This window comes from Colletotrichum graminicola (genome assembly GCF_000149035.1).
Source record: "Colletotrichum graminicola M1.001 genomic scaffold supercont1.32, whole genome shotgun sequence".
In the NCBI taxonomy this organism is placed as follows: domain Eukaryota; kingdom Fungi; phylum Ascomycota; class Sordariomycetes; order Glomerellales; family Glomerellaceae; genus Colletotrichum; species Colletotrichum graminicola.
In genome coordinates, this window is record NW_007361036.1 from 8,573 (window position 1) to 29,448 (window position 20,876).

Here is a 20,876-nt window from a genome sequence, read left to right on the forward strand (position 1 = left end):
CAAAAGTCATCTCCGAGAGTGATCAGTGCCTTGTTTGCAGCACACCCCGATCTGATGGATGCCCATACTCTTAGAGCCTTCCAATACAGTAGGTTTACGTAATCAGCTAAGAAAAGGAGGCTGTTGATCAGTGTATTCTAGCCATCACCGAACTGTTACCTTCTTCAGGTATCCAAACGGCCGCCAAGGAGCCTCTTTATGCCGCACTTTATCGTAGTGCCATGTCAGATCGACAGACTTTCCTTGCCCTTGTAGCCGGAGGATCATATCGTCTCCGTTTCCTCACGAATTCCATCGAGGATAACCGAGCCTGCTTCAAAGCTCAGAATCAGATCGCCCGCACCGTTCGTCAGCAACTCTCGGCCGGTATCACCACAGTCTCTGATATTGTTGTATTCTCCCTCATAACCATATCTCTCGATCAAAATCCATACCTCCTATCATTAGCACCGGAAGATCGCTATGCTGGTGACTTCGATACCCCGGTCAAATCTCTCGGTGGACTACTCTGGCTCGGCCTGATGAGCTATGAGCCCAGCCTTCAAACTATGTGGATGCATCTTTTGAGGGCCAGGAATCCCTCGCTGAGCAATAAGGCGCCCGGACTTGCTGATGGCTTACAGTCCAGCGATCTATTGAGAGCTAGCGCGCTGTTACAAAGGCCCGACTTGGAGATGCAGGAAGCCTACTGCTTACAGGAAGAAGAAGCAGCTGCCGCCCGACCTGACGCGAGTGAGGTGGATGCCTTCCATGTTGATGCACACTTCAAGGCCATTCTCCTTGACATTAAAGCCTGCTGCCGGCTTATCGACGCCTTTTTTGGGCCCGTACATCCCCTATCCCCGGAAGCGACCGGATTCGTTCAGTTTCGGAACCTGATTCTCTACCGGCTCTTGTCGCTGCCACCCGGGGTGGCAGAGATTTGCCGTCTGGCTGCGCTGGTCTTCAATTATACTGTTTTGTACCCTTTTCCAGATCCGCGCATCCTGTGGAAGCTGTGCCGCCAACTTGAGGGCATTCTTTCCGATCCGCAACAAACCACGAATGAAGATGCAGGCCTCTTGCTTTGGGCAGCTGTGATTGGCGGCATCGCAGCGGCTCGCACCGTTGCCTATGACTCTTTCGCCAGCAGTGTCAACAAATTTGCTGCCCTGCTTGGGTTGGAGGATTGGCCCCAAACTGTGGCTCATCTGGAATCCTTCATTTGGCATGAGAGGGTTTGCGGGGTTGGTGGGAGGACTCTGTGGGCGCGGGCGCGGGCGTTGGCGTTGAGCAACAAAAGCTACGGATACCTCTACTTGACGTCTCGGCCCAAAGCCACTATCGAGGAATGCTTCGGCTGAAGAACTTGTCAATAGTTTCAAAAAAAGAAGGTTAACAGACTTCATCTGATCCTGCGTGGCGTCAATTGTGCCGATTCACATATCTTTTAGCGTCAGGGGTTTGCAATTTGCCTTTTTTGAATAAGACAACCATTGCAATCGTTTGCAGCTGCCCCGACTTGAGTACGGCAAGGCCAGTTGATCATCTATCAGATTAGCACCTTCGGCATCTTAACCTAATACAGTGGTTGCTGATAAGCCAAGACTATTGAAACCCCTGTACTCCAGTGCGTACTGTAGTAGTGCTCACGGAGGATCAACTAATACACTTTATTCCTGCCAATTTAGTTCTGGCGTAGGAGCGGAGGATGGACTTTTGAAACTGCTTGCACTGAAATGGAAGGTCTGCGTGTCAGTCCAAAGGAAGACCAACATACAGCACGAAGATACGTAGAGCTTTTTTATCAGATGCCAAGTCTTGTTTGAGTAAATAAGGCCATAGCTTCAAGTAGCTTGTTGATAAGAATAGGAGTCTTGTGTAATTACTCAAAACAACTACATTAAAGTCTTCCGTTAACTCGAAATCCACTGGACCGCACAAAGCATCAACATGAAAGTTACGACCATTTTTTACGTGTTGGCTACCGGCTTTGCCAGTGTTAACGCTGTCAGTGTCAACGCGCATCCTGACACTATCAGAGGCCCTGTAAGCAAAGTCGCAAACCGATATGCTCAGGCAAGGCTTGCGCCCTTGACCAGGACTAATGGAGCAATAGATTGAAGCCCGCTGCCACTGCGATGGTACATGCTGTGGTGGTAGTTGGTGTACGGACACTGATGTTGGACCCTGCTGTAACGGCGTTCCCTGCTAAGAGAAGATGAAAGGAGTTTCGAAAAGGATAAGACAGAGAGTCCTCATGAGGTTTGGTGGTCGCATGTGAGGGAGCGCCAATCGTCATATTTGCCAGTTTCATTAAGCCAATCGATATGACATAATTCACGGAGTGTGTTAATGGAATCAAACTCGCTAAAGCAGTCGTGCAGTATGGGCAAACTATTGGCCCAGATATCCTCTGCGCTTTCACCCAGGTAAATTCTATCGATCTAGTGCTTGGTTCTATGAATGGAATGGCATCAAGTGAAACATGCAGTTACAGGCGTGCAAGTCCAGACACCAGACTAAGCTGACTTGTTCCGTTGCGCCAGCCTTCTTATATGCAAATATGTCCTTATTCACTACTTACAGTAAGTTGACTGAACAGTGTGTATACACTATGGGCCGTTTGAAATGCCATCCATCATTCAGTCATCCGAATCTATACATGCCTCCGGTTGCACTCGTTCCTCGGACAATTTCGGGTCCCTCAAAGCAAAGGCGAAGCCGATCATCGGTATACATATGCACAATCCAGCAATGCACAGAAGCCTCTGAACAACTTTGTAGCTGTCGATGATAGCGTCTCGAATTTCTCCGCCAACAGGATAATGCTCAATGGTCGAGAATGGTGAGTTGTAAACAACTTGGGCTAACGTCGAGTTTGGCTGGAAGGAAAGGTTGTGTTGCAACGTCGGAAAGAGGAGTTGTGTCCAAAGAGCACCTGACAAGCAGTTCCCCAAGGCACTACCGACATTGTAGATTGATAGGTAGAGACTGGTGACAACAGCGACGTGCTCGCGATCTGCAGATGCCTGGATAGACGCCTGAGTTGGGTATGCGAACAAGCCGCCCGCCACGCCCATGATTATCTGCGCGGCAATCATGCCTGATTGGGAGTCGGAGGTGGCGCCCCCAGGGTATAGAATAAGGATGCCGAATGATGCCGTGAAAATGCAAGCGCCTGCTATGATGATGCCTTTGAGTCTGCGGGTCCTGTAGATGACAATGCCGACCAGGACGCCGCTGAAAACGCCAAAAAACGAGAAAAATGACAAGATGCGGGTTGCTGTCTCGATGGAGAAATCAAAAGCTACCACGAGCACCGTAAATAGATAGTTTCCTTGAGTCGACCACGCAAAGTTGAGAAGGCTGCGCACCGCCAAAGCCGACCAGACTCCGCGGTCCTTGAGGAGGCGGAAAGGTATGAGGGGAGCTTCGGCATAACGACTTTCCCAAAAGATGAAGGTGGGAATGCATGACAGACCAAAAGCAAGGGGGGCGATGATCCCGAGGGACCTCCAATGGCTAGCGGTTCCTCCCGCCAGGGTGAGGGGCGCCAGAGTGAATGAGAAGGCCGCGATGAGGATGGCAAGACCGATGGCATCCAGCTGGTGAAAGAGGTCAACCGCTGCTCTCTTTGACTCAGAGTGGACCTCCAACTTCCGGGATCGTCGACCGAAGGAGTATAGGCTCGTGAGCAGCGGAATGGAGCATACGGGTAGGATGATGGCCCACATTCCAATGCCCCATCTCCACGACATTACGCGCAGTACAGCAGCCGTTACATTTCCACTAATCCACGTGTTGAAGACGAAAGGAATGGCAGGCATGTAGCTGAAGAATACCCGGGAGCGCATGGACGAAAAGTCGGCAACGAGAACCTCGAGAAGCAGAACGATGCAGGTCCACCCGATCTGATATAAGATGGCGCCCACGCAGAATAACTCTACGGACGTTGCGCTGGCCTCCAGGGCCGTCCCGATGACATAGAAGAGAATCGACGCCGAAATGGTTTCGAACCGGCCGTAGATGTCAGCAACTTTGGCGGCGGTAGGCTGCGAGGCCACGGCGACAACGCTACGCAGGAGGTTGATGGTCGAATGAGTCGAATGCAGGTTGAGGCTCGAAGTAGCGTAAGCTTGGAATGCGGATCGGACCTGACTGTCCAAGCCGTAGGCGCAGCCGACCAGGAAAATCCCGACAAAGAGCCAAACGCGCTCCGTGTTGCTAAGCTTCCCTGCCGCGGCATCGAGCTGTGCGACGCCGGAGAACGGATCTTGGGATGTTGTGGCCCGGTCGTTTCGGTTCGGTGCTCCTACATTGCACGAGGGCTCGGGTTCGAGGAGTGGCGATGTCTCAGTGTTCGGGGCCGAAGCCGCCCCAAGCTTCGTCCCCAACGTCGGCATTGTCCCGATTTCTACGTTCGCGTGTTTATCTGATAGCGTATTCGGGCTCGGGACAGCTCTCTTGTAAGCTTCTGCGGCGTCTGGGTGGCGATCGTGCCCGTGCCCGTGCCCGTACACTCAACGCCCAAGGTCAACTTAGAGCTGGCGACCGTAAGATTGATCATCCGTGAAATGAAGGGTTGTTCTTTTTCCCACTCTCGCTCGGCTATGCACCCAGTCTGCGCCTGCACAGGGGGTTCGGTCAGCAGAGGTTCGGTTGGTGTGGAAATACGGATACTCAGAATGGCATACAGAGTCGTGAGCAAGTGTTGGGAGAGATTTGGTGGTCGAGATTCAGGGAAAGAAAGTAGAGAGAAAATTCAAAGTTGGAATCAGGGTGGCCGGCATCTCGGAAGAGCGAGTTGGTGGCCGGCATCTCGGAACAGCGAGTTGGAGGGTGCCTAAAATCCCACCTCTGGCTCGAGGGGGTAATCTGTGTGTCAGCAGGCGAAGACCAGATGGGCGCCTAATGCGTCGGGTGATGTGATCAGATTAGATCATCTGATAAGATGGATCCGATCTACTGACCAATCAGTGCATGTACTTTGGTATGAACTACCGCCGTAGCCGACTATTAAATACATAGTACGGATATACTCCGTACATTTCCCGACTATAATCCTTGATAAGCTTTCCAGTCATCTGTGTTACACCAAGCTTAATCGTTTGAAATATGCCAGTCGGGAATCTCACTCCTTTTCCTTCTGGGCAGATGCACCATGAAACCCCCCCCCCCTAATGCCTGGACGACTTGGAATTGTGGACAGGGTGAAAGTTAGCAAGGATTTGGCCATTATCGACCCGCTAAGCCTCGGCATCGGCTTAAGCCTCGGGTTTCCGACAAACAAGACGGTCTGCGGTCGGTATGCATCGGCTGCCCACTAGGGGGAAGAAAAGGAAAAGGTTGCTAATGATAATTACAATAACAAAGGGGTGGGGGGCCTTTCATATCTCCACTTATGAGAGAGTGTCCACAGCGGCCCGAGAACCAAACATCAAAGGGGTTCTCAGGTGTCTCAACAAACACCTGCGCCTATTGCGCTAACTGTACTCGGGCTCACTCGTGCAACGCAAACTAAGCTGGGAAAATTTCACGACCAGAATAACTCCCAGAATGAATTTATCATATACACTCGAAACACACAACTGGCTATCGAGTTCCATGTTTGAAAATTCATGCTGCCCCATATCCCCTCCTCCTACCCGTTCGTCTTATCATCATGGCAGATATCGACCGATATTAGGCGCCAGTCATCTCAAGCTTAACCAAGTGTCCGACCGCAGCGAAAACGGCCGTGGGGTTCTTGAATGCTCTAGAAGCCAATGTTTACAGCTATACCTTCGGTTGCCAGTCCCCGTGCGCGTTCGTCTCTAATCTCAGCTGCATACTGAACTGGCTGATACGATCCACCACTGTCTGTCTGATAGGACTCTTTGGCACTTGGGAAGTCTGAGGTGGCGCTGTGACAACAGTGCTTGACTGAATGAGATCGCGCATAGGAATCTTGTTCGAATCCTGTTCTACCAACTCGGATAACGATGATTCTTCGTTCGATACAACGCGCCGTCTGTGGCTGCTGATTGTTGGGATTTGTCTTGAATTCTTGGTGTTATTAGTCGCCGATCTGTCCGTTTCCGATTTTATTCGCGCCATTCGGAGGAATCTTGGGTACAGACTTCTCCAGACCCCATGGGTACTTGGGAGACAGGCTACAAAGATTCCTACGTCGAGTTCGATGGTAGACCAGATAGAAGCCTGGAACGAGCCGGCTAGCGTTTAACAATATGTCAGAATGCTATTAGACATGGCAGATATAAGTGGAAGCTAACCTGTAACATTGTAGGACTTTGCAAAGTCCTCGAGCGCGTAGAGACGATAGATGCTAACTGCCGTGAGGCTTCCCAATGTCAGCAATTGGAAATACTTCAAAGGTGATCCGATTGTAATTACAACACTCCAATGCCGAATACGAGCATGAGGCCCAACTTCTTTTTGGGTTTCATGTTAAGTTTATAGATTTGTGATAGTGGCAATAGCAGGATCCAGATATCCAGTACGACATTGAATCCGCCGTGTGCTTCGGAGAAAGAATTCAGGTCAATGCAACTGCCTTCCGTTTCTTTTGCCCATCCGGTCCAAAAGTAGTTTATCGGTTGGCAGCAGAAGATTGCGGTGGTAACACACGCGATGAAAGCTACAAGGTTAACAAGTTGAGTATACCACAGCATCTTTCTAAACCTTGCATCCGGGAAGATACGGAGATATAGAAAGAGAATTGAAGCCTTAATAGCCGCTAGGCAAGTCATGTAGCATATAGTCAAGATGTAAAATATCTTGCCCTGGTTATCATCCTGATCCATAATTTGGAGACATTCTCAAAACTCACCAAAAGGTCATCGTTTATTTGTTCAGGTTTCAAAGTCCAGATATCTTTTCCAGAGCCAGACTTTTCAGCTACAGAGACACACGTTAGTCTTCAATGTAATACCATGAAGAAAAATGAATAGCTTACAAATAATGCCCAGTGGAGTGAAAACTGTAAGAAAAGCCTACAGAATATTAGACGTTGTAGGTGATGGATAGGACGAGCCATACATATGCAATTATGATCGTAGTGTCATCCCAGCCCCAAGACGAGATCTTCATCCATTTACTGACGATCCGCAAGATAAGAGGAATGGTTGGAAAGACCAGAGTGAACACTCGCACAGATCGTATGGCGGTGAGAGACTCTTCTGGGGACACCCCGCAGCCACTTTCCGTCTGATTTTTTACAACTGTAAAATAGGAGCGATCAGCGTGATATCCACGGGTAGTATTATCATGTTGAACCCTTACTCAGCGACTCTTTTACAGTACAGCTCGCAGCAACGCATATTTCTACTTGGCTAATGAAAACATCATCAGCGCACAGGCAAGTTTGGTTCGTACTGGCACAATCAGAGAGATTGAGTTCTTGCAAGAGACATTTGATCTAGACGCGTCAGCTGGTTCCGTATATGATCCTTTAGTGATTCACTCACGCCACAAGACGGAATGACCGTCAAATCTACCGCTTGTACTACGCTACTCAGCCCGAGAAACAAAGCGAGTAACGCGGATATTCGAGTGGTGGCCATCGGTTGGTTAACTAACGTCGTGACGCGAGTAGGTCCTGCTGCAGGCAGTCTTTAGGCCTTCTTTCTCTGCGGCTGCGAAGCTTGGGCAGCTACGGAACAATGGTCAAGGAAAAAGCGGAAGAAAAACAACTGATAGGTTCACAATAGGAGATTCGGCCATGAAGCTGACCTTGAAATGTTTTCGACTCTCATATCTCCACTGCCGATACCTAGCGTGGCCGGGCAGCCGGGCACCGGCGTTGTGGAAAGTAGTGGAACGACCCATTTGAGACGCCTTCCTGCAGATCACACAGTCAAACTGGTCGATATTCCCGGATTACTTGCTCGCTAGAGCAGTGCGCACAGACAGTTGTCCTTCTGCCCTGTCAAACTGCAGTGGAAGCAGTTAGCGTAGAGCCCAGGATATCTTTCTGGCGGGGTTCGCTTGTGGGAAGGAAGTCTGCATGACGGGCTGATGGACACGAGCAATCTTCACCGGGCGACCCCGATTCGTCCCTTAGCTACCCACTCAGCATGACCGGCAGGCATTTCAAACGTTGTTCAACTCAGAATAGACTCCATGTGCATCACTGCTCGGACTAATCCCAGCGAAAGCACAGATACCGATGATGATGTTGAGTGGGAGGGGCTGCCATGAGAGACCCTCGTGGCATTGCAAGCGGCTCGGCAAGGCTGAGGCTTCGAGGTTTTGGATGGAATACTGGAAAGTTGATTGACTACGGATACTTCTAGTAGAACTAGTAGTAGGTTTTGACCTTGCGTCGAAAGAGGGGCATCATGACTCAAAGCCCTTGTCGAAGTGGAGTGGAAGATAACTCGTGATCCTTCAACGGATATTAAACTGCAGAATGTCCGACAAGTCTTATCCAGGCATAAAGGGAGTTGGTCGGAGTTTTGTTCCAACTCCGATGTGCCCGGTTCGAGGCTCTTGGGTCAGAGTAAGTGTTCCTGCCGTACATAGTAGTAGTAGGCGGCCAAGTGTAACGTAGGTGGTCGATGCGCTTCAACTCAACGTGTCCCGGAAACTCTGATGAATGTAGGGTGTCTGCCTGCCACATGCCAATCAGCTACCTTTTGATGGGATTCTCAACGCCAGCATGGCATCTCGTATTGAGTTTGCCAGGTCCTACCATGTTCCAAATCCTTCCCGATGGCACGTTGCAGAAGATTGACAGCAGGTTAAGCCTTGGGCATGCAACGTACAAAAGAAGCATGCAGTCGAGGCTCCGTTGCTCAGCTGGGCCTTCCCGAGGCTATTATTTTGGTTTTCTGCTGGCTTGTGGGTCTAGCAAGGTTGGTAGCTTTGCCTAAGCCAAAAGCTTGGGCACTTCGTCGAGACGTCATGAGTGATGATGAAAAAAGCTTCCCCAAAGTATGCTGCTGGACTACGGAAGCCATAATAAGACAATGATTTATCTTACTCCACGACAGACATCGCGACAGAAATCCTGTTCACTTGGACCGATCACTTATAATTGAGGCGAAGCTAAATTAAGCGTTCAAAATCCGAGATCAGATGGCGTGGAACCCTGTCTTACAAAAGGATTATTTGTTGACTTTGTCTGTCTTATTAAAGGAATTGAACGTAGAAAGATGCGAGTTATAATTACTCAACAATTCTTGTACAATTGACATGGATCTAGGTGTCAAGATCACACAGTTGACGTTGAAAAGTCTGCTAGGCGGAGGCATTATTACTAATACTCATGGCTCGTGAGATGTTCTTCTTTCGTCTATCGCCGGTTTCTCTACATCGCTTAGTTTTGGCACCTTGTCTTCCCCACATCATCCCCAGTCAAGGATGATGCTTACGACCAATAAGAGATCGACTAGGGTGCTGGTCTTACCGGCTTTGAGTGAGAGTGTCATGTTATGGGCAACTACTGGCGCCACTCTCCACATTGGAGACCCAGCAGTCCCCAAAGTGCTCATTACAGAGGGTTAACAGCGATACCGAAATTGGCAATATGGGCGTCGTCTTTATTTCCAATAAGGTTCGTAACGATATTACTGAATAGCTGTTAATGGTCGCACCATCATTTTTTGTAAGTTGTTCTTCTAGGTGGGTATGGTGTAGACGATTCGTCATGATTCACTTCTGAGAGTAAGTCCGTGTTCGATCGAGGGACTAGTAATTGAAGAGTCGAGGATATGTGTACAATGTTCAGCAGGTGAAGCGTCTGATGACTAGGGAACCCCAAAGTCCCCAACCTAAATTTGATGTGTGCGTAGTGCTGATGAACTCCTGTGGTGTCAACGACTAAAGAAATGTGCTTTGATGGATTGGGAAGACCCGCCTGGGACAGTGCTTATCGGAGTGAGGCAATACCTGTTACCTTGTTGAATGATAAATAAGCAATCGGATGAGCACTGAGCCAGTTGCGTCAAGGATGTGTAGAAAGGCTTGCTAAAGAAAAGCTGTTGTAGGAGTCGCTACCTGGCTCGCAAAGTATGCCAGTAGGTGTATTTCTGACCTTATACCAGTCTAATTACATGGGTGGTTTGTAGTACGATGATTACTTTTGCGACTGGCCAGCTCTTCCATGATAATATCAATTGCGAACCTTAACGACTGGACACGACCGTTTAGATACTGTAAACCCGGCGCTTGGCTTCTAAGCTGTAAACGTGCTAATTAATTTTCACCCAGAACACCATTTTCACTACGTTTTTTTCCATCTAAATACTGGATCAATGCTAGACGTGCACACAGGTACTGATGACTCTTGGAACTCGATATTATTCTCTTCATCCGGGGGTTGAAACTCTAGAGTCTGGACAGCAGTTCCACTCCTTGAACTCTATTCTCCGATATGCTCCTTGCCTCCCGCGAATAACACTATGGGCTAATTAGCCTCCAACCGGGCCTGGAACCAAACCTAGACAGTCAAAACATAGAGTTCTTGGCAGTTCCACCTGTAAACAAATACTTAATTAGCCCGGTTCCTTGACTCGGTCTTATTGTTTTGCTTATACCAAATTGCCGAGTCCAGAAGACGCCAAGCCACCTGAAATAAACCAGCTCGCCGAACTCTCCAGATTCATGACAGATTTGACCCCCCAATGACAGCCCATAGATCGTTCCTGCAGCCTGAGTCGTTGACTGTTTAAGTTTTCACCCATCAGGAGAGCCCTGCCGAGTAGCAACACCAGCATTGAAACACTGCCACGAAACTAGGAAGCTTCGAAATGCCCAACCTTCCTCACTTCCTTAACGTCAATCTATGGGCCCAAAGATGTGCGGCCGTCAGGCGTAGAATAAGTACGACTTAACCCTGCGAAGCACTGACATCGAATCGGCCGCGCTGCCGCTGGATAGTACAAGTACAGGAAGCAAGCCGGCTAGACATGTCCTTGTGATGCAGCAACTCTCTTTTGTCTGCTTTTGCAGTATCGATGTTGGTTCTTGGGCGAAGTCGGCAGGTATGGCATCAAATCGATCTCGCGATACCCTTTAGTACCTTTGCAGTCATGAAGGGCGACAACAATACTCTTTCTCCACTCCCTCCCGACATGCGCCATGGGCTTGAAGCCGTGGTCGCCTTTTCTGGCCTTTCCTTTGTCACATCTTCCACGCTTCTTGTCTATCTCATCGGCCGACTAGCACTCTGGCTTTCGAGGACATGCCCAAACCAGTTAGAGTCATCTACGCAAACCGACGAAGTCGTCATGTTACCCCAAGAACTTAGTACTCAATACCACGCACGTACTAGCGAGAAACAAAGACGTGTTCCAAACCAGTTCCTCGTCCTTCTACTCAACGTTCTCCTGGCGGATATGATCCAATCTTGCGCCTTCCTCTTGAGCATCATATGGCTAGTGGAGGATGGTATCGCCGGCAACTCTCCAAAATGCTGGGTGCAAGGGTGGCTCATCTCGACGGGGAACTTCGCCTCGACTGCCTTTGTTGCGGCCATTGCGGTCCACACCTACCTGACGCTTGCAAGAGGGACTAGGATACCATACAAGGTTTTCTATGGCGTCGTCATCTTCCTGTGGCTTTCCGTGCTTCTCGCGTCTGTCCTGGGTGTAATCATCACCAGCAACGGCGCAGGCGCCGGGGGCTTCTACATCCGCGACGGGGCCTGGGTAAACAAACCCGTTTTCCGTCAATCGCAGCTGAGCCATTAATGACCTGTTGCTGACTTTGAGGTGGTAGTGTTGGATCAACATCAAGTATGAAATCCTGCGTATCACTCTACACTACATATGGGTGGTTCTCTTGATCGCAATGGGCACCATATCTTACGTCGCAGTTTTCGTTCACTTACATCGAAAGGACAAGGCCGCGGCTGTCGTGCAGGAAGCTTTTGTCGATGCCGCTCCCAGTCTCACGGATTCGCCTCATATATTGACGCGGACGGACCAGGAGACGGATGTCAAAACGCGTGTTCTCTTCCTGATGTATCCTCTCGTTTTCCTCCTGTGCACAGCACCTCTGGCTCTGAGACATATGATGCAGAGCGGCGGGGTCAAGCTCCCGACGGCATATCTTGCCTGGACTGGCGTTATGATCTCCTCCAACGGATGGCTCGATGTGCTGGTGTTTTCCATCACACGAGGCCGCATCCTCTTTGTCGCGCCCGTTGGCGAGCAAAACGTAGGACTCGAAGCGTTCAAGTTTACCCCGATGGGCCAGCAGTATGGCTACCGAGTGTGGATCCGCGGCGGGCCACCGGAGGACCCCCAGACTCACGGACGGGTAGGCATCTTCCAGAAATCGTCGTGCCATCCGGAACCCGCCTCAGAGGGCCGCCATGATCGCTGCGAGAGCCAAAGGTCACTGCGAGACTGGGACATGTGTGACCTCGAAGGCATTCAGCTCGAGACGGTCACCCGGGTTTTCGTCGAAAATTCTGGCAGCAAGATTGATTCAATGCCTCCAGAGACTGTTGACAAGCGTGTGCAACAGAGCGTTGACTCGGGCAAGTGAAACCACCCAGCGGGACGGCCGCGAGGCCGCCTTATTTCGGACTTAATGCGACTACATAATTGGAATTGCATAGCGGAGGTCGGCGTGACTCCTCCGTTGCCGCGGTGGCTTCGTGGCGTCGTGGCTGGGGGCTTGTGAGCCGGTCATGAAGAGATATCTATATGTCCGCTCCGCGCTGCGCCACCACTCAGTTTTCATAAAAGATCCATGCCATGCCAGTCTCAGGCATGGACGCGCCTGCTTCGCTGCATCCCTCACGAACCTCACCAAGGATTCAATATGTCTACCAGTGCATCGGGCCAAAACGACAACGAAGGCCACAGACCACCCACACCTTTCCGCCAAATCAGAGCACGGTTCGACGAGGAAAGCATTACGGTTTACCAGGCCTATAATTCGGCCATCGCCGCAGCAGCCGTGGAGGCCCAGAGGCTCGACGCGTCGCCGGGCTTCAAAGTCACCCGGATGACATGGATCAAGCCAAGCTGGGCCTGGATGATGTATCGCGCGGGGTACTCGTTCAAGGATCCGGGTCGGGAACGTATCTTGGCGCTCAAGATGAGGCACGGCGACTTTGTCGATTTGCTTCGAAAGGGTGTTGTAGCTCGTCGTGGAAACGAGAGCAGGGACGGTCGCGGAGTCAGGATTCAATGGGACCCTGAGCGGGACGTGCGCCTAGGGAGACTGCAGCGCCGCAGCATACAGATCGGCACCCCCCCCCGATATCTGTCGAGATTGGGTCGCCACCATGATTGTTGGCATCGAGGATGTCACGGCGCGTGCCAGGGAGCTGAAGAGGGTTTTGGAAGAGCGGCCCGGCGTCGGTGACGGAGAACTGATCGATCTGGGACTGCTCCCAGCGGAGAAGGAATTTGAGGTGCCGAAGGACGTGGAAGAGCTCCTCGAGATGAACCTGTCCGAGAGACCATATGACTAAGGCGTGTTCTGAGTCAAATGTAATAGTGACTGGGGTCAATCCATCGTCTAGTATTTCCAACTCGCCTTTATCTGAGAAGTTTCGAGTCAGCCGGCTTGTTGTGCCCAGTGCTGTAGAGTGGTTTACTTGCAGGTCAAGCCCGTTTCATCAAACAATTCATCAGTCTCTACAACAAGGTGTGGGAATATAGCCGAGTTAAGTCAATATGAGCCACCATGAATGAACCATCTGACAACCTTGGCGTTGCGCGGTGTCTGGGCCCTCTTGACAGGCCAGGCGGGCCGGAGCAATGGCTTTGCGCCGAGAAAACGGGCCCGTTCAGGCGGAGTTTAGCATGTTGACCGTGGGCTAAATCCAGACTCGGGAAGTACCTATAGTTGATTGACTGTAAGCACGTCTTCAAGCGGACTTGGCATTTGGTAGGTGGTGTCTATGGCTAGCCACACATAGCGAAGAGCTGCTGCGTATCACTGTCTAAGCTGCAGAACTACCAACGCATCTGTGACCTGAAATAGGAAAGATAGGCTCCTGATCAAGAGAGGGGGGAACCTTGTAGGTAGGCGTCCCGCCAGTCAATACCAATAGGAGGCCGGGATACCAGAATGGTAAAGCGTAAAGCCAATCCAGGTCCCTGTGAGCCCGCGATACATATTCCGTTGTACAGCCATGTGTAAAAAAGTCCGGGTTAACTGACAAAGCAGGCCAGGCCAGGCCAGTCCAGGACAGGTTCAACTACACACCGCCAGCAGGAGTTGTTGGTACGGTGGGAAGCATGCGCATGCTCTTGGCCGGACCTTGGCGGGAAAACAGGTACGGAGCTGCGCATGTCACGTCCCGTCAGGTGCATGAGTGATATCGTGCCGCCCTGAGACATGAATTCCCATTGCAGCACGCACCGATCCGTTGCAACGCCTGGCGGATCAGGAACTTCAACTTTGAACGGCAAATTAGGTTTCTTATCGAAGGACCTCATATCCTAGGAAACACTTCATTTGTTTCGTCGAGGAGAGCTATTGGGCAACTACCATTCGGCATCTATCAATAAGGTTAACAAGAAAAGACCCAGGTACCGGCCACGGGAATAGCAGGGACAGTGCTACAATACACTAGCAAACGCCGGGTCTTTGCGTCGGACTACCATCCAGTCCATAGGTTGAAGATGGTGAATGGAACGTAGAATCCCCTCGAGTCAGCGAAGACGCCCGTATGCTCAAGTCCTTTTCGTGCTTCATAAAGTCTAGTCAGGCCGGGTATCGACGCTGGAAGCGGGCTCGCCACTGACGACGCATTGCCACGCTAGAGATGCGGCGGACTGGCTCAAATGCCTCCGAGGAATTTGGATTCCGCTTTGCTCGTGAGCGGGAAGAAGCTTGGCCCTAACCGGATTGATAATGGCGCTTGTCTCAGATGCGGTGCACATGCGGGCTCTGCTGGCCGACAAGAATGGCCGGGGGCTGTATGTCATCACTCCAGCCAGCGTGGAGTTTACGCACATAAATCCGAGCATGAGGGCTTTTCGGAGGCGGTTCGTTGGTCCCATGCAGTTTCTGACTTGGGGTGGTCATACATCCCTCCCACGGAAATTCGAGATTGCATCGGCTCCACAAGCTTGAAAGCCCTACCGGAACTCAAAAGGCAAACCAACAATCTCTCCACCCCCTTAGGGGCGAGGTGGAAGGTGAGACGGCCCGGGGCGAATTACGAAGCATCGCCGTGGAGTGCATGCCGAGGACTAGTACCCTACTGGACGATAACGTCAACTGTTAACCGCATGTAAGCCAAGTGGAGCCAGCTTAGGTACCTAGGTAGACAGACAGACGGACATCTTAGCTTGGAACGACTCGACATAGTAATAATTAGACGCTGTTTCCTCGAGGTTGAGTTTTTTTCCTTTTTCTTTTCCTTTCTTCAGCGTTCGTTTAATTTTTGCGATTTAGGAAAGAGAAGGGGACCGACCTGATCCTGCGCACTCCACATTGCGCACCTGCCGGTATTCGCGAACCGCGTGTCTCTCCTTCCTGCCTGCCCGCCCTTCAAGCTCGCTGCTTCCTGCACCGTTGCGTTGCTTCTTTCCATAGGCTCTACCGAACAACACGCCATCTCCAATATATCCATAACAAAATAGTGGAGGGGGAAAACAGCCGACCTCCCTTCGCTTTTCGGCCTCAGCAAAAGCGCCATGGCCGGAACAATGGTGCCGGAATCAGATGGTCGATGGGGTGAGAATGCGGCCGGCGACATTTCAGTCCACGCTGCACTTGAGGAGTTCCATGGCCTAGAGAAGGAGCTTAGTACGATCCAGAGGCAGCACTCCAACGCGTACAACCAGGGACCGTCTCAAAAGCATAATGGCGATGCCGGCGGCGAGAGCGATTCTACCGTTGCCCCCAGCTTGTCTGCCGACAACTCATTCGACCTGCCCGACTTCCTCAGAAGGGGGATCATGGACATGCGCACCCCGAGCGGCGGTCCGGCGAAACGTCTCGGTGTGTCATTCAAGAACCTGACGGTCAAGGGCGTCGAATCATCGACCAAACAAGTCGTCACATTTCCCCGGGATTTGCTGAATACCTTCGGACCCGACTTCTACCATTTCGTCACGAGCATCTTCCCCAAACTCAAGCTCCACAAGGACCCTACCGTCGACCTCATCAAGAACATGACGGGGACGGTACGCCATGGCGAGATCATGCTGGTGTTGGGTCGGCCGGGTTCAGGCTGTTCGACCTTCCTCAAGGCTATTGCAAACCAACGGGATGAGTATGCCAAGGTTGAAGGCGACGTTCACTACGGTGTCATCCCAGCCGACGACCAATTGCAACGCTTCAGAGGCGAGGTCGTCTACTGCGAAGAAGATGACCGCCATTTCCCCTCCCTTACGGTATGGCAAACGTTATGGTTTGCCCTGAAGACCAAAACCCGGAAGCGGGAACAGTGGACTATTCCGCCCATCCTAGACTCTCTGCTTCAAATGTTTGGAATCGAGCACACGATGAACACGTTGGTCGGAGACGAAAGCATCAGAGGTAGGTGCCCCGTCATCACTGGGAACGAAGTGTGGAGCTGATCCTGGACAGGTGTTTCCGGAGGAGAACGGAAACGTGTAAGTCTGGCAGAGACACTGGCCACAAGAGCATCCGTTGTTTGCTGGGACAACTCAACTCGGGGACTCGATGCCAGCACAGCCCTGAGCTTTGCCAAATCGCTTCGTGTGTACACCGATGTCAGCGGCCGCACTACGCTTGTTACGCTGTATCAAGCGGGAGAATCGATTTACGAGTTGATGGACAAGGTCCTCGTGATAGACGATGGCCGCATGCTTTTCCAAGGACCAGCCGACGAAGCGAAGAAATATTTCCAAGACTTGGGCTATTTGTGTCCCCCACGACAGTAAGTCATGCCTCGATCTTGGCTTGCTTGCTGTAACTGACATGGACGTTGCATAGGACCACCGCCGACTTCCTGACCTCTATTGCCGACGAGAACGCGCGACGCTTTCAGCCTGGCCGAGAGGACACAGCTCCCAAAACGGCCGAGGAGCTCGAGAAGGCCTTCCTCAAAAGCGAGCACTACCAGCGCATAATTGAAGATATCGAGGACTATGATCGTGAAAGTAGGTCGGCAAACAACGACAAGCACCGTGTTTTCGAGGCCACGGTGAAGGATTGTGAGTTTGAACTGCCTCACCTGTTCACTTGCGTCGACTCCTAACATCCGATGTAGCCAAGAGCAAAACCGTCATTGGCGATTCTGTCTACACCGTATCATTCCTGAGGCAGGTCGCCGCCTGCACCAAGCGTCAAGCCTGGCTCTTCTGGGGCGACCTCGGCTCCTTCTACACGAAACTAGTCATCACTGTCGCCAACAGTCTCATCGTCTCGTCACTATTCTACAACTCCGGCCAAGATACATCCTCAGTCTTCGCGCGCGGTGGTATTGTATTCTTCTCTATCGCCTTCATCGGATGGCTTCAGTTTGCGGAACTTGTTCCTGCAATATCCGGGCGTGCGACAATCGAGAGACAACGAGTATTCGCCTTCTACAGACCATCTGCAGTGGTGATTGCCAGGATGCTCTTGGACTTCCCGCTGATCCTAATCTTGACTGTTTTATTCTGCGTGCCCGCTTACTTCCTAGGTCGGTTCGATGTTGACGCAGCCAAGTTTTGGATCTATACACTGTTCGTGTATACGACAACCTTCTGCCTCACAACTATGTACCGGATGTTTTCGTCAATTTCATCTACAGTAGATGATTCAGTTCGCCTTGTAGGTGTCGGTACGTTGTTAATAATTCGCCCTTTGGGAAACCTTTGAATGGACTGCTGATTGTGTAGTTTTGAACATCATGTTCATCCTGACGGGATATGTCATTCCCAAACCCGCTCTTCTCAGCGACTCGATATGGTTTGGCTGGATCTACTATATCAATCCCGTCGCCTATGGTTTCGAAGCGCTAGAAACGAACGAGTTCTTCGCACGAGAGTTACAGTGCAGCGAGTCTCAATTGGTGCCGCGTGGACCTGGCTCGGATCCCAGCTACCAGGGCTGCTCTCTTCCTGGATCAACACTTGGCAACACAACTGTCAGCGGTCCAGCTTATTTGGAGGCCTCGTACCAATAGTATGTTTGCCGCCGTCTTTTCCTGCACCACATATGGCTAACAGTTCCTCAGCTCGAGGGCGAACCTGTGGCGCAACTTTGGAATCGTAGTTGCCTTTACCGTGTTTTACCTAGGTGTGACTGTTTTGGCTGTTGAGACGGTCAAGTTTAAGAGCACTGGAGCCCAGTCTCTGATATTCGCCAAAAACGGAGGAACCAAAAAAGAAGAGTCTGACAAGGCCGGAGCAGCTGAAGAAACCTTTGAGCCTATTGGGGACGGCCAGAGTGTCTTCACGTTTAAGGACATTAACTACACGGTTCCTTATGGCAGCGGAGAGCGACAGCTGCTTAACAGAGTATGTGGGTACGCCAAACCTGGAAAAATGATTGCGCTCATGGGTAGTTCTGGTGCTGGCAAGACGACTCTGCTCAACACTATTGCCCAGAGACAGAATCGGAACTTCGGCGTGGTGTCTGGTGAGATGTTGGTCAACGGAGCCAGCCTGGGTCCCGAGTTTCAGAGGAGTACTGGCTTCTGTGAGCAGGGGGACATTCATGAGGGGACTGCAACGATCCGAGAAGCACTGGAATTCTCTGCATTGCTACGACAAGAGGGTGCGATTCCACGCAAGGAGAAGATTGCCTATGTGGACAGAATCATCCATTTGCTCGAGCTGAGCGACTTACAGCACGCTATTATCTCTTCTTTGACAGTCGAACAACGGAAGCGAGTCACCATCGGAGTTGAGCTCGGTGAGTTCTCCAGCCACTTACATAACATTCGAGATGACTTCATAGACTGACTTACGACCTATCAGCCGCTAAGCCTAAGCTCCTCCTCTTCTTGGACGAACCAACGAGTGGCCTTGACAGCCAGTCTGCGTTTTCCATTGTCAGATTCCTTCGAAAACTATGCGACGCAGGCCAGGCAATCATCTGCACTATCCACCAGCCTTCCTCTGACCTTATCGAGCAATTTGATATGATTCTCGGTCTCAACAGGGGCGGAAGGACCTTTTACTTTGGCCCGGTTGGCACAAACGGTTCCGTTGTCGTCGACTACTTTGCCCAAAGGGGTTTCCCTTGTCCACCGAGCCGCAACGTGGCCGAGTTTATCCTGGAGACAGCCTCAGCATCCTCTGACGGAAAACGTATTGACTGGGGCGATGAGTGGCTCAGGTCTGACGAGCACAAGGCCATTGTCGCAGAGATTGACCAGATCACTGCCGAGAGACGCCCGCCCACGACCAGTTTGGCGGATCAGACGGACTTTGCGGCGTCTACCGCATACCAATCCCTACTGCTCACGAAGAGAATGTTCATCCAGCACTGGCGTGAACCCCAATACTTGTACAGCAGGGTATTTGTCCACGCAATTATCGGCATCTTCAACGGGTTTGTAAGGGTTGCCTCCTTCGGATCTTGTCGAGCAATATGAAAGCTGACTCGAGCAACAGACGTTTTGGATGCTCGGAAGTGACATCGCAAGCACGCAGAATCGCATGTTCAGCGCCATCATCCTCATCTTGTGAGTCCACCTAAATACAAGACCTTGCGGTCATTGAAAACCTCCTTGCTGATACAACGATAGCTTTATCCCACCGACAGTGGTCAACTCCGTTGTGTTGAAGTTCTTCCAGAACCGGGATCTCTGGGAAGGCAGAGAGCTGCCAAGTCGCACGTATGGATGGGTTGCCTTTTGCACTGCCAACGTGGTCTGCGAGATACCCATGGCCATAGTGTCTGCCACCATTTACTGGCTCTTGTGGTTCTTTCCTGTGGGGTACCCGATGACCGCCGCGGGCTATAGCTACTTGATGGTCCTTGTCTGGTCCCTCTTCCAATCGAGCTGGGGACAGTGGATCTCGGCCTTTGGGCCTTCCTACTCCAAGATCTCAAACGTAAGTGCTCAGCTGTAATGAGTGCTAAGAATTAGTAACTGATTCATTTCTGGCAGATTCTTCCCTTCTTCTTCGTTATGGTAGCTATCTTCAACGGTATTCTGGTTCCGTACGACTCAACGCCGGTCTTCTGGAAGTACTGGATGTACTACATAAACCCGTCAACCTGGTTCGCCCGCGGTGTCCTATCCGCGGTCCTCCCGCCAGAGGCAGTGCATTGTAGCTCCGTGGAGCTTGCGCGGTTCAACCCGCCGCCTGGGTCGACCTGCGGACAGTACGCTGAGCGATTCGTCAACGAGGTCGCCAGGGCAGGGTACTTGGAGAACCCCGAGGCGACGTCCAACTGCGGCTACTGCCCATACAGCGACGGCGGCGAGTACATGCGAACGCTCAACGTCCACTCCACCGACAAGTGGCCCTCGTTCGGCATATTGATTGGCTTTGCCGTCGCCAACTGGGCTCTCGTCTACTTCTTTGTCTACACCGTCCGGATCAAGGGGTGGACATTTGGGATTTCAACGGTCACGAAGCAGTGCTCAAAGGTTCTGGGCCGGTTCAGACGCAGAAAGCGGACCGCAAGCGAAGCATAGGAATGTTTATGTCGACAGGCTTGGAGAGAGGTAGAAAAGCATGCAGACGCCGTGTTGCATTTTGTACCCCGTCGAATCCGTTGGGGATGAGAACTGCGGAAACTGGAGACAAGAAAATTAGATGATTTGCTAGATGGAAGTAGATTTTAATTAATATTGGGATGAGAGAGCTCTATTGATGTCCATGATTAATTGGCCTTTGTTATTGGCGACTTGGTTGGAACCGATCAGGTCCACGCCGATGCCGTTGCGGCCTGGTGCTCGCTCTAGACCACATATTAAAAGCCACAGGAAAGTCTTGTATCTTTTTCTATCATCAACTCGCCAGAAGGATAGACGGGGGACAGGGTTGATTCCCGAGCTGACCGCC

At 51.3% G+C, this 20,876-nt stretch overlaps 6 protein-coding genes across 6 annotated transcripts; 4 read left to right on the forward strand and 2 right to left on the reverse strand.

Moving 5' to 3' along the window:
* Positions 1-221: 221 nt before the first annotated feature.
* On the forward strand, positions 222-1,343 carry GLRG_07667 (uncharacterized protein; the record flags this gene model as incomplete). The annotated part of the gene is made up of 1 exon (XM_008098226.1): positions 222-1,343. One exon carries the CDS (start codon positions 222-224, stop codon positions 1,341-1,343), a length of 1,122 nt encoding a protein of 373 aa, XP_008096417.1.
* A 1,281-nt stretch (positions 1,344-2,624) lies between these two features.
* On the reverse strand, positions 2,625-4,385 carry GLRG_07668 (major facilitator superfamily transporter; the record flags this gene model as incomplete). Its single annotated transcript, XM_008098227.1, has 1 exon — positions 2,625-4,385. One exon carries the CDS (start codon positions 4,383-4,385, stop codon positions 2,625-2,627), a length of 1,761 nt encoding a protein of 586 aa, XP_008096418.1.
* A 1,986-nt stretch (positions 4,386-6,371) lies between these two features.
* GLRG_07669 (CFEM domain-containing protein) lies at positions 6,372-6,874 on the reverse strand (the record flags this gene model as incomplete). Its single annotated transcript, XM_008098228.1, has 2 exons — positions 6,372-6,764; positions 6,812-6,874. Coding segments are annotated over 2 exons (456 nt in total), but the record flags the coding sequence as incomplete, so codon positions are not given.
* A 4,141-nt stretch (positions 6,875-11,015) lies between these two features.
* GLRG_07670 (uncharacterized protein) lies at positions 11,016-12,477 on the forward strand (the record flags this gene model as incomplete). Its single annotated transcript, XM_008098229.1, has 2 exons — positions 11,016-11,633; positions 11,704-12,477. The coding sequence occupies 2 exons, from the start codon at positions 11,016-11,018 to the stop codon at positions 12,475-12,477; spliced, it is 1,392 nt and encodes a 463-aa protein (XP_008096420.1).
* A 279-nt stretch (positions 12,478-12,756) lies between these two features.
* Positions 12,757-13,414, forward strand: GLRG_07671 (uncharacterized protein; the record flags this gene model as incomplete). Its single annotated transcript, XM_008098230.1, has 2 exons — positions 12,757-13,205; positions 13,264-13,414. 2 exons carry the CDS (start codon positions 12,757-12,759, stop codon positions 13,412-13,414), a joined length of 600 nt encoding a protein of 199 aa, XP_008096421.1.
* Positions 13,415-15,593: 2,179 nt separating this feature from the next.
* GLRG_07672 (ABC-2 type transporter) lies at positions 15,594-20,506 on the forward strand (the record flags this gene model as incomplete). Its single annotated transcript, XM_008098231.1, has 10 exons — positions 15,594-16,440; positions 16,492-16,804; positions 16,861-17,081; positions 17,138-17,692; positions 17,751-18,036; positions 18,089-18,768; positions 18,834-19,414; positions 19,473-19,543; positions 19,607-19,916; positions 19,973-20,506. The coding sequence occupies 10 exons, from the start codon at positions 15,594-15,596 to the stop codon at positions 20,504-20,506; spliced, it is 4,398 nt and encodes a 1,465-aa protein (XP_008096422.1).
* Positions 20,507-20,876: the final 370 nt, after the last annotated feature.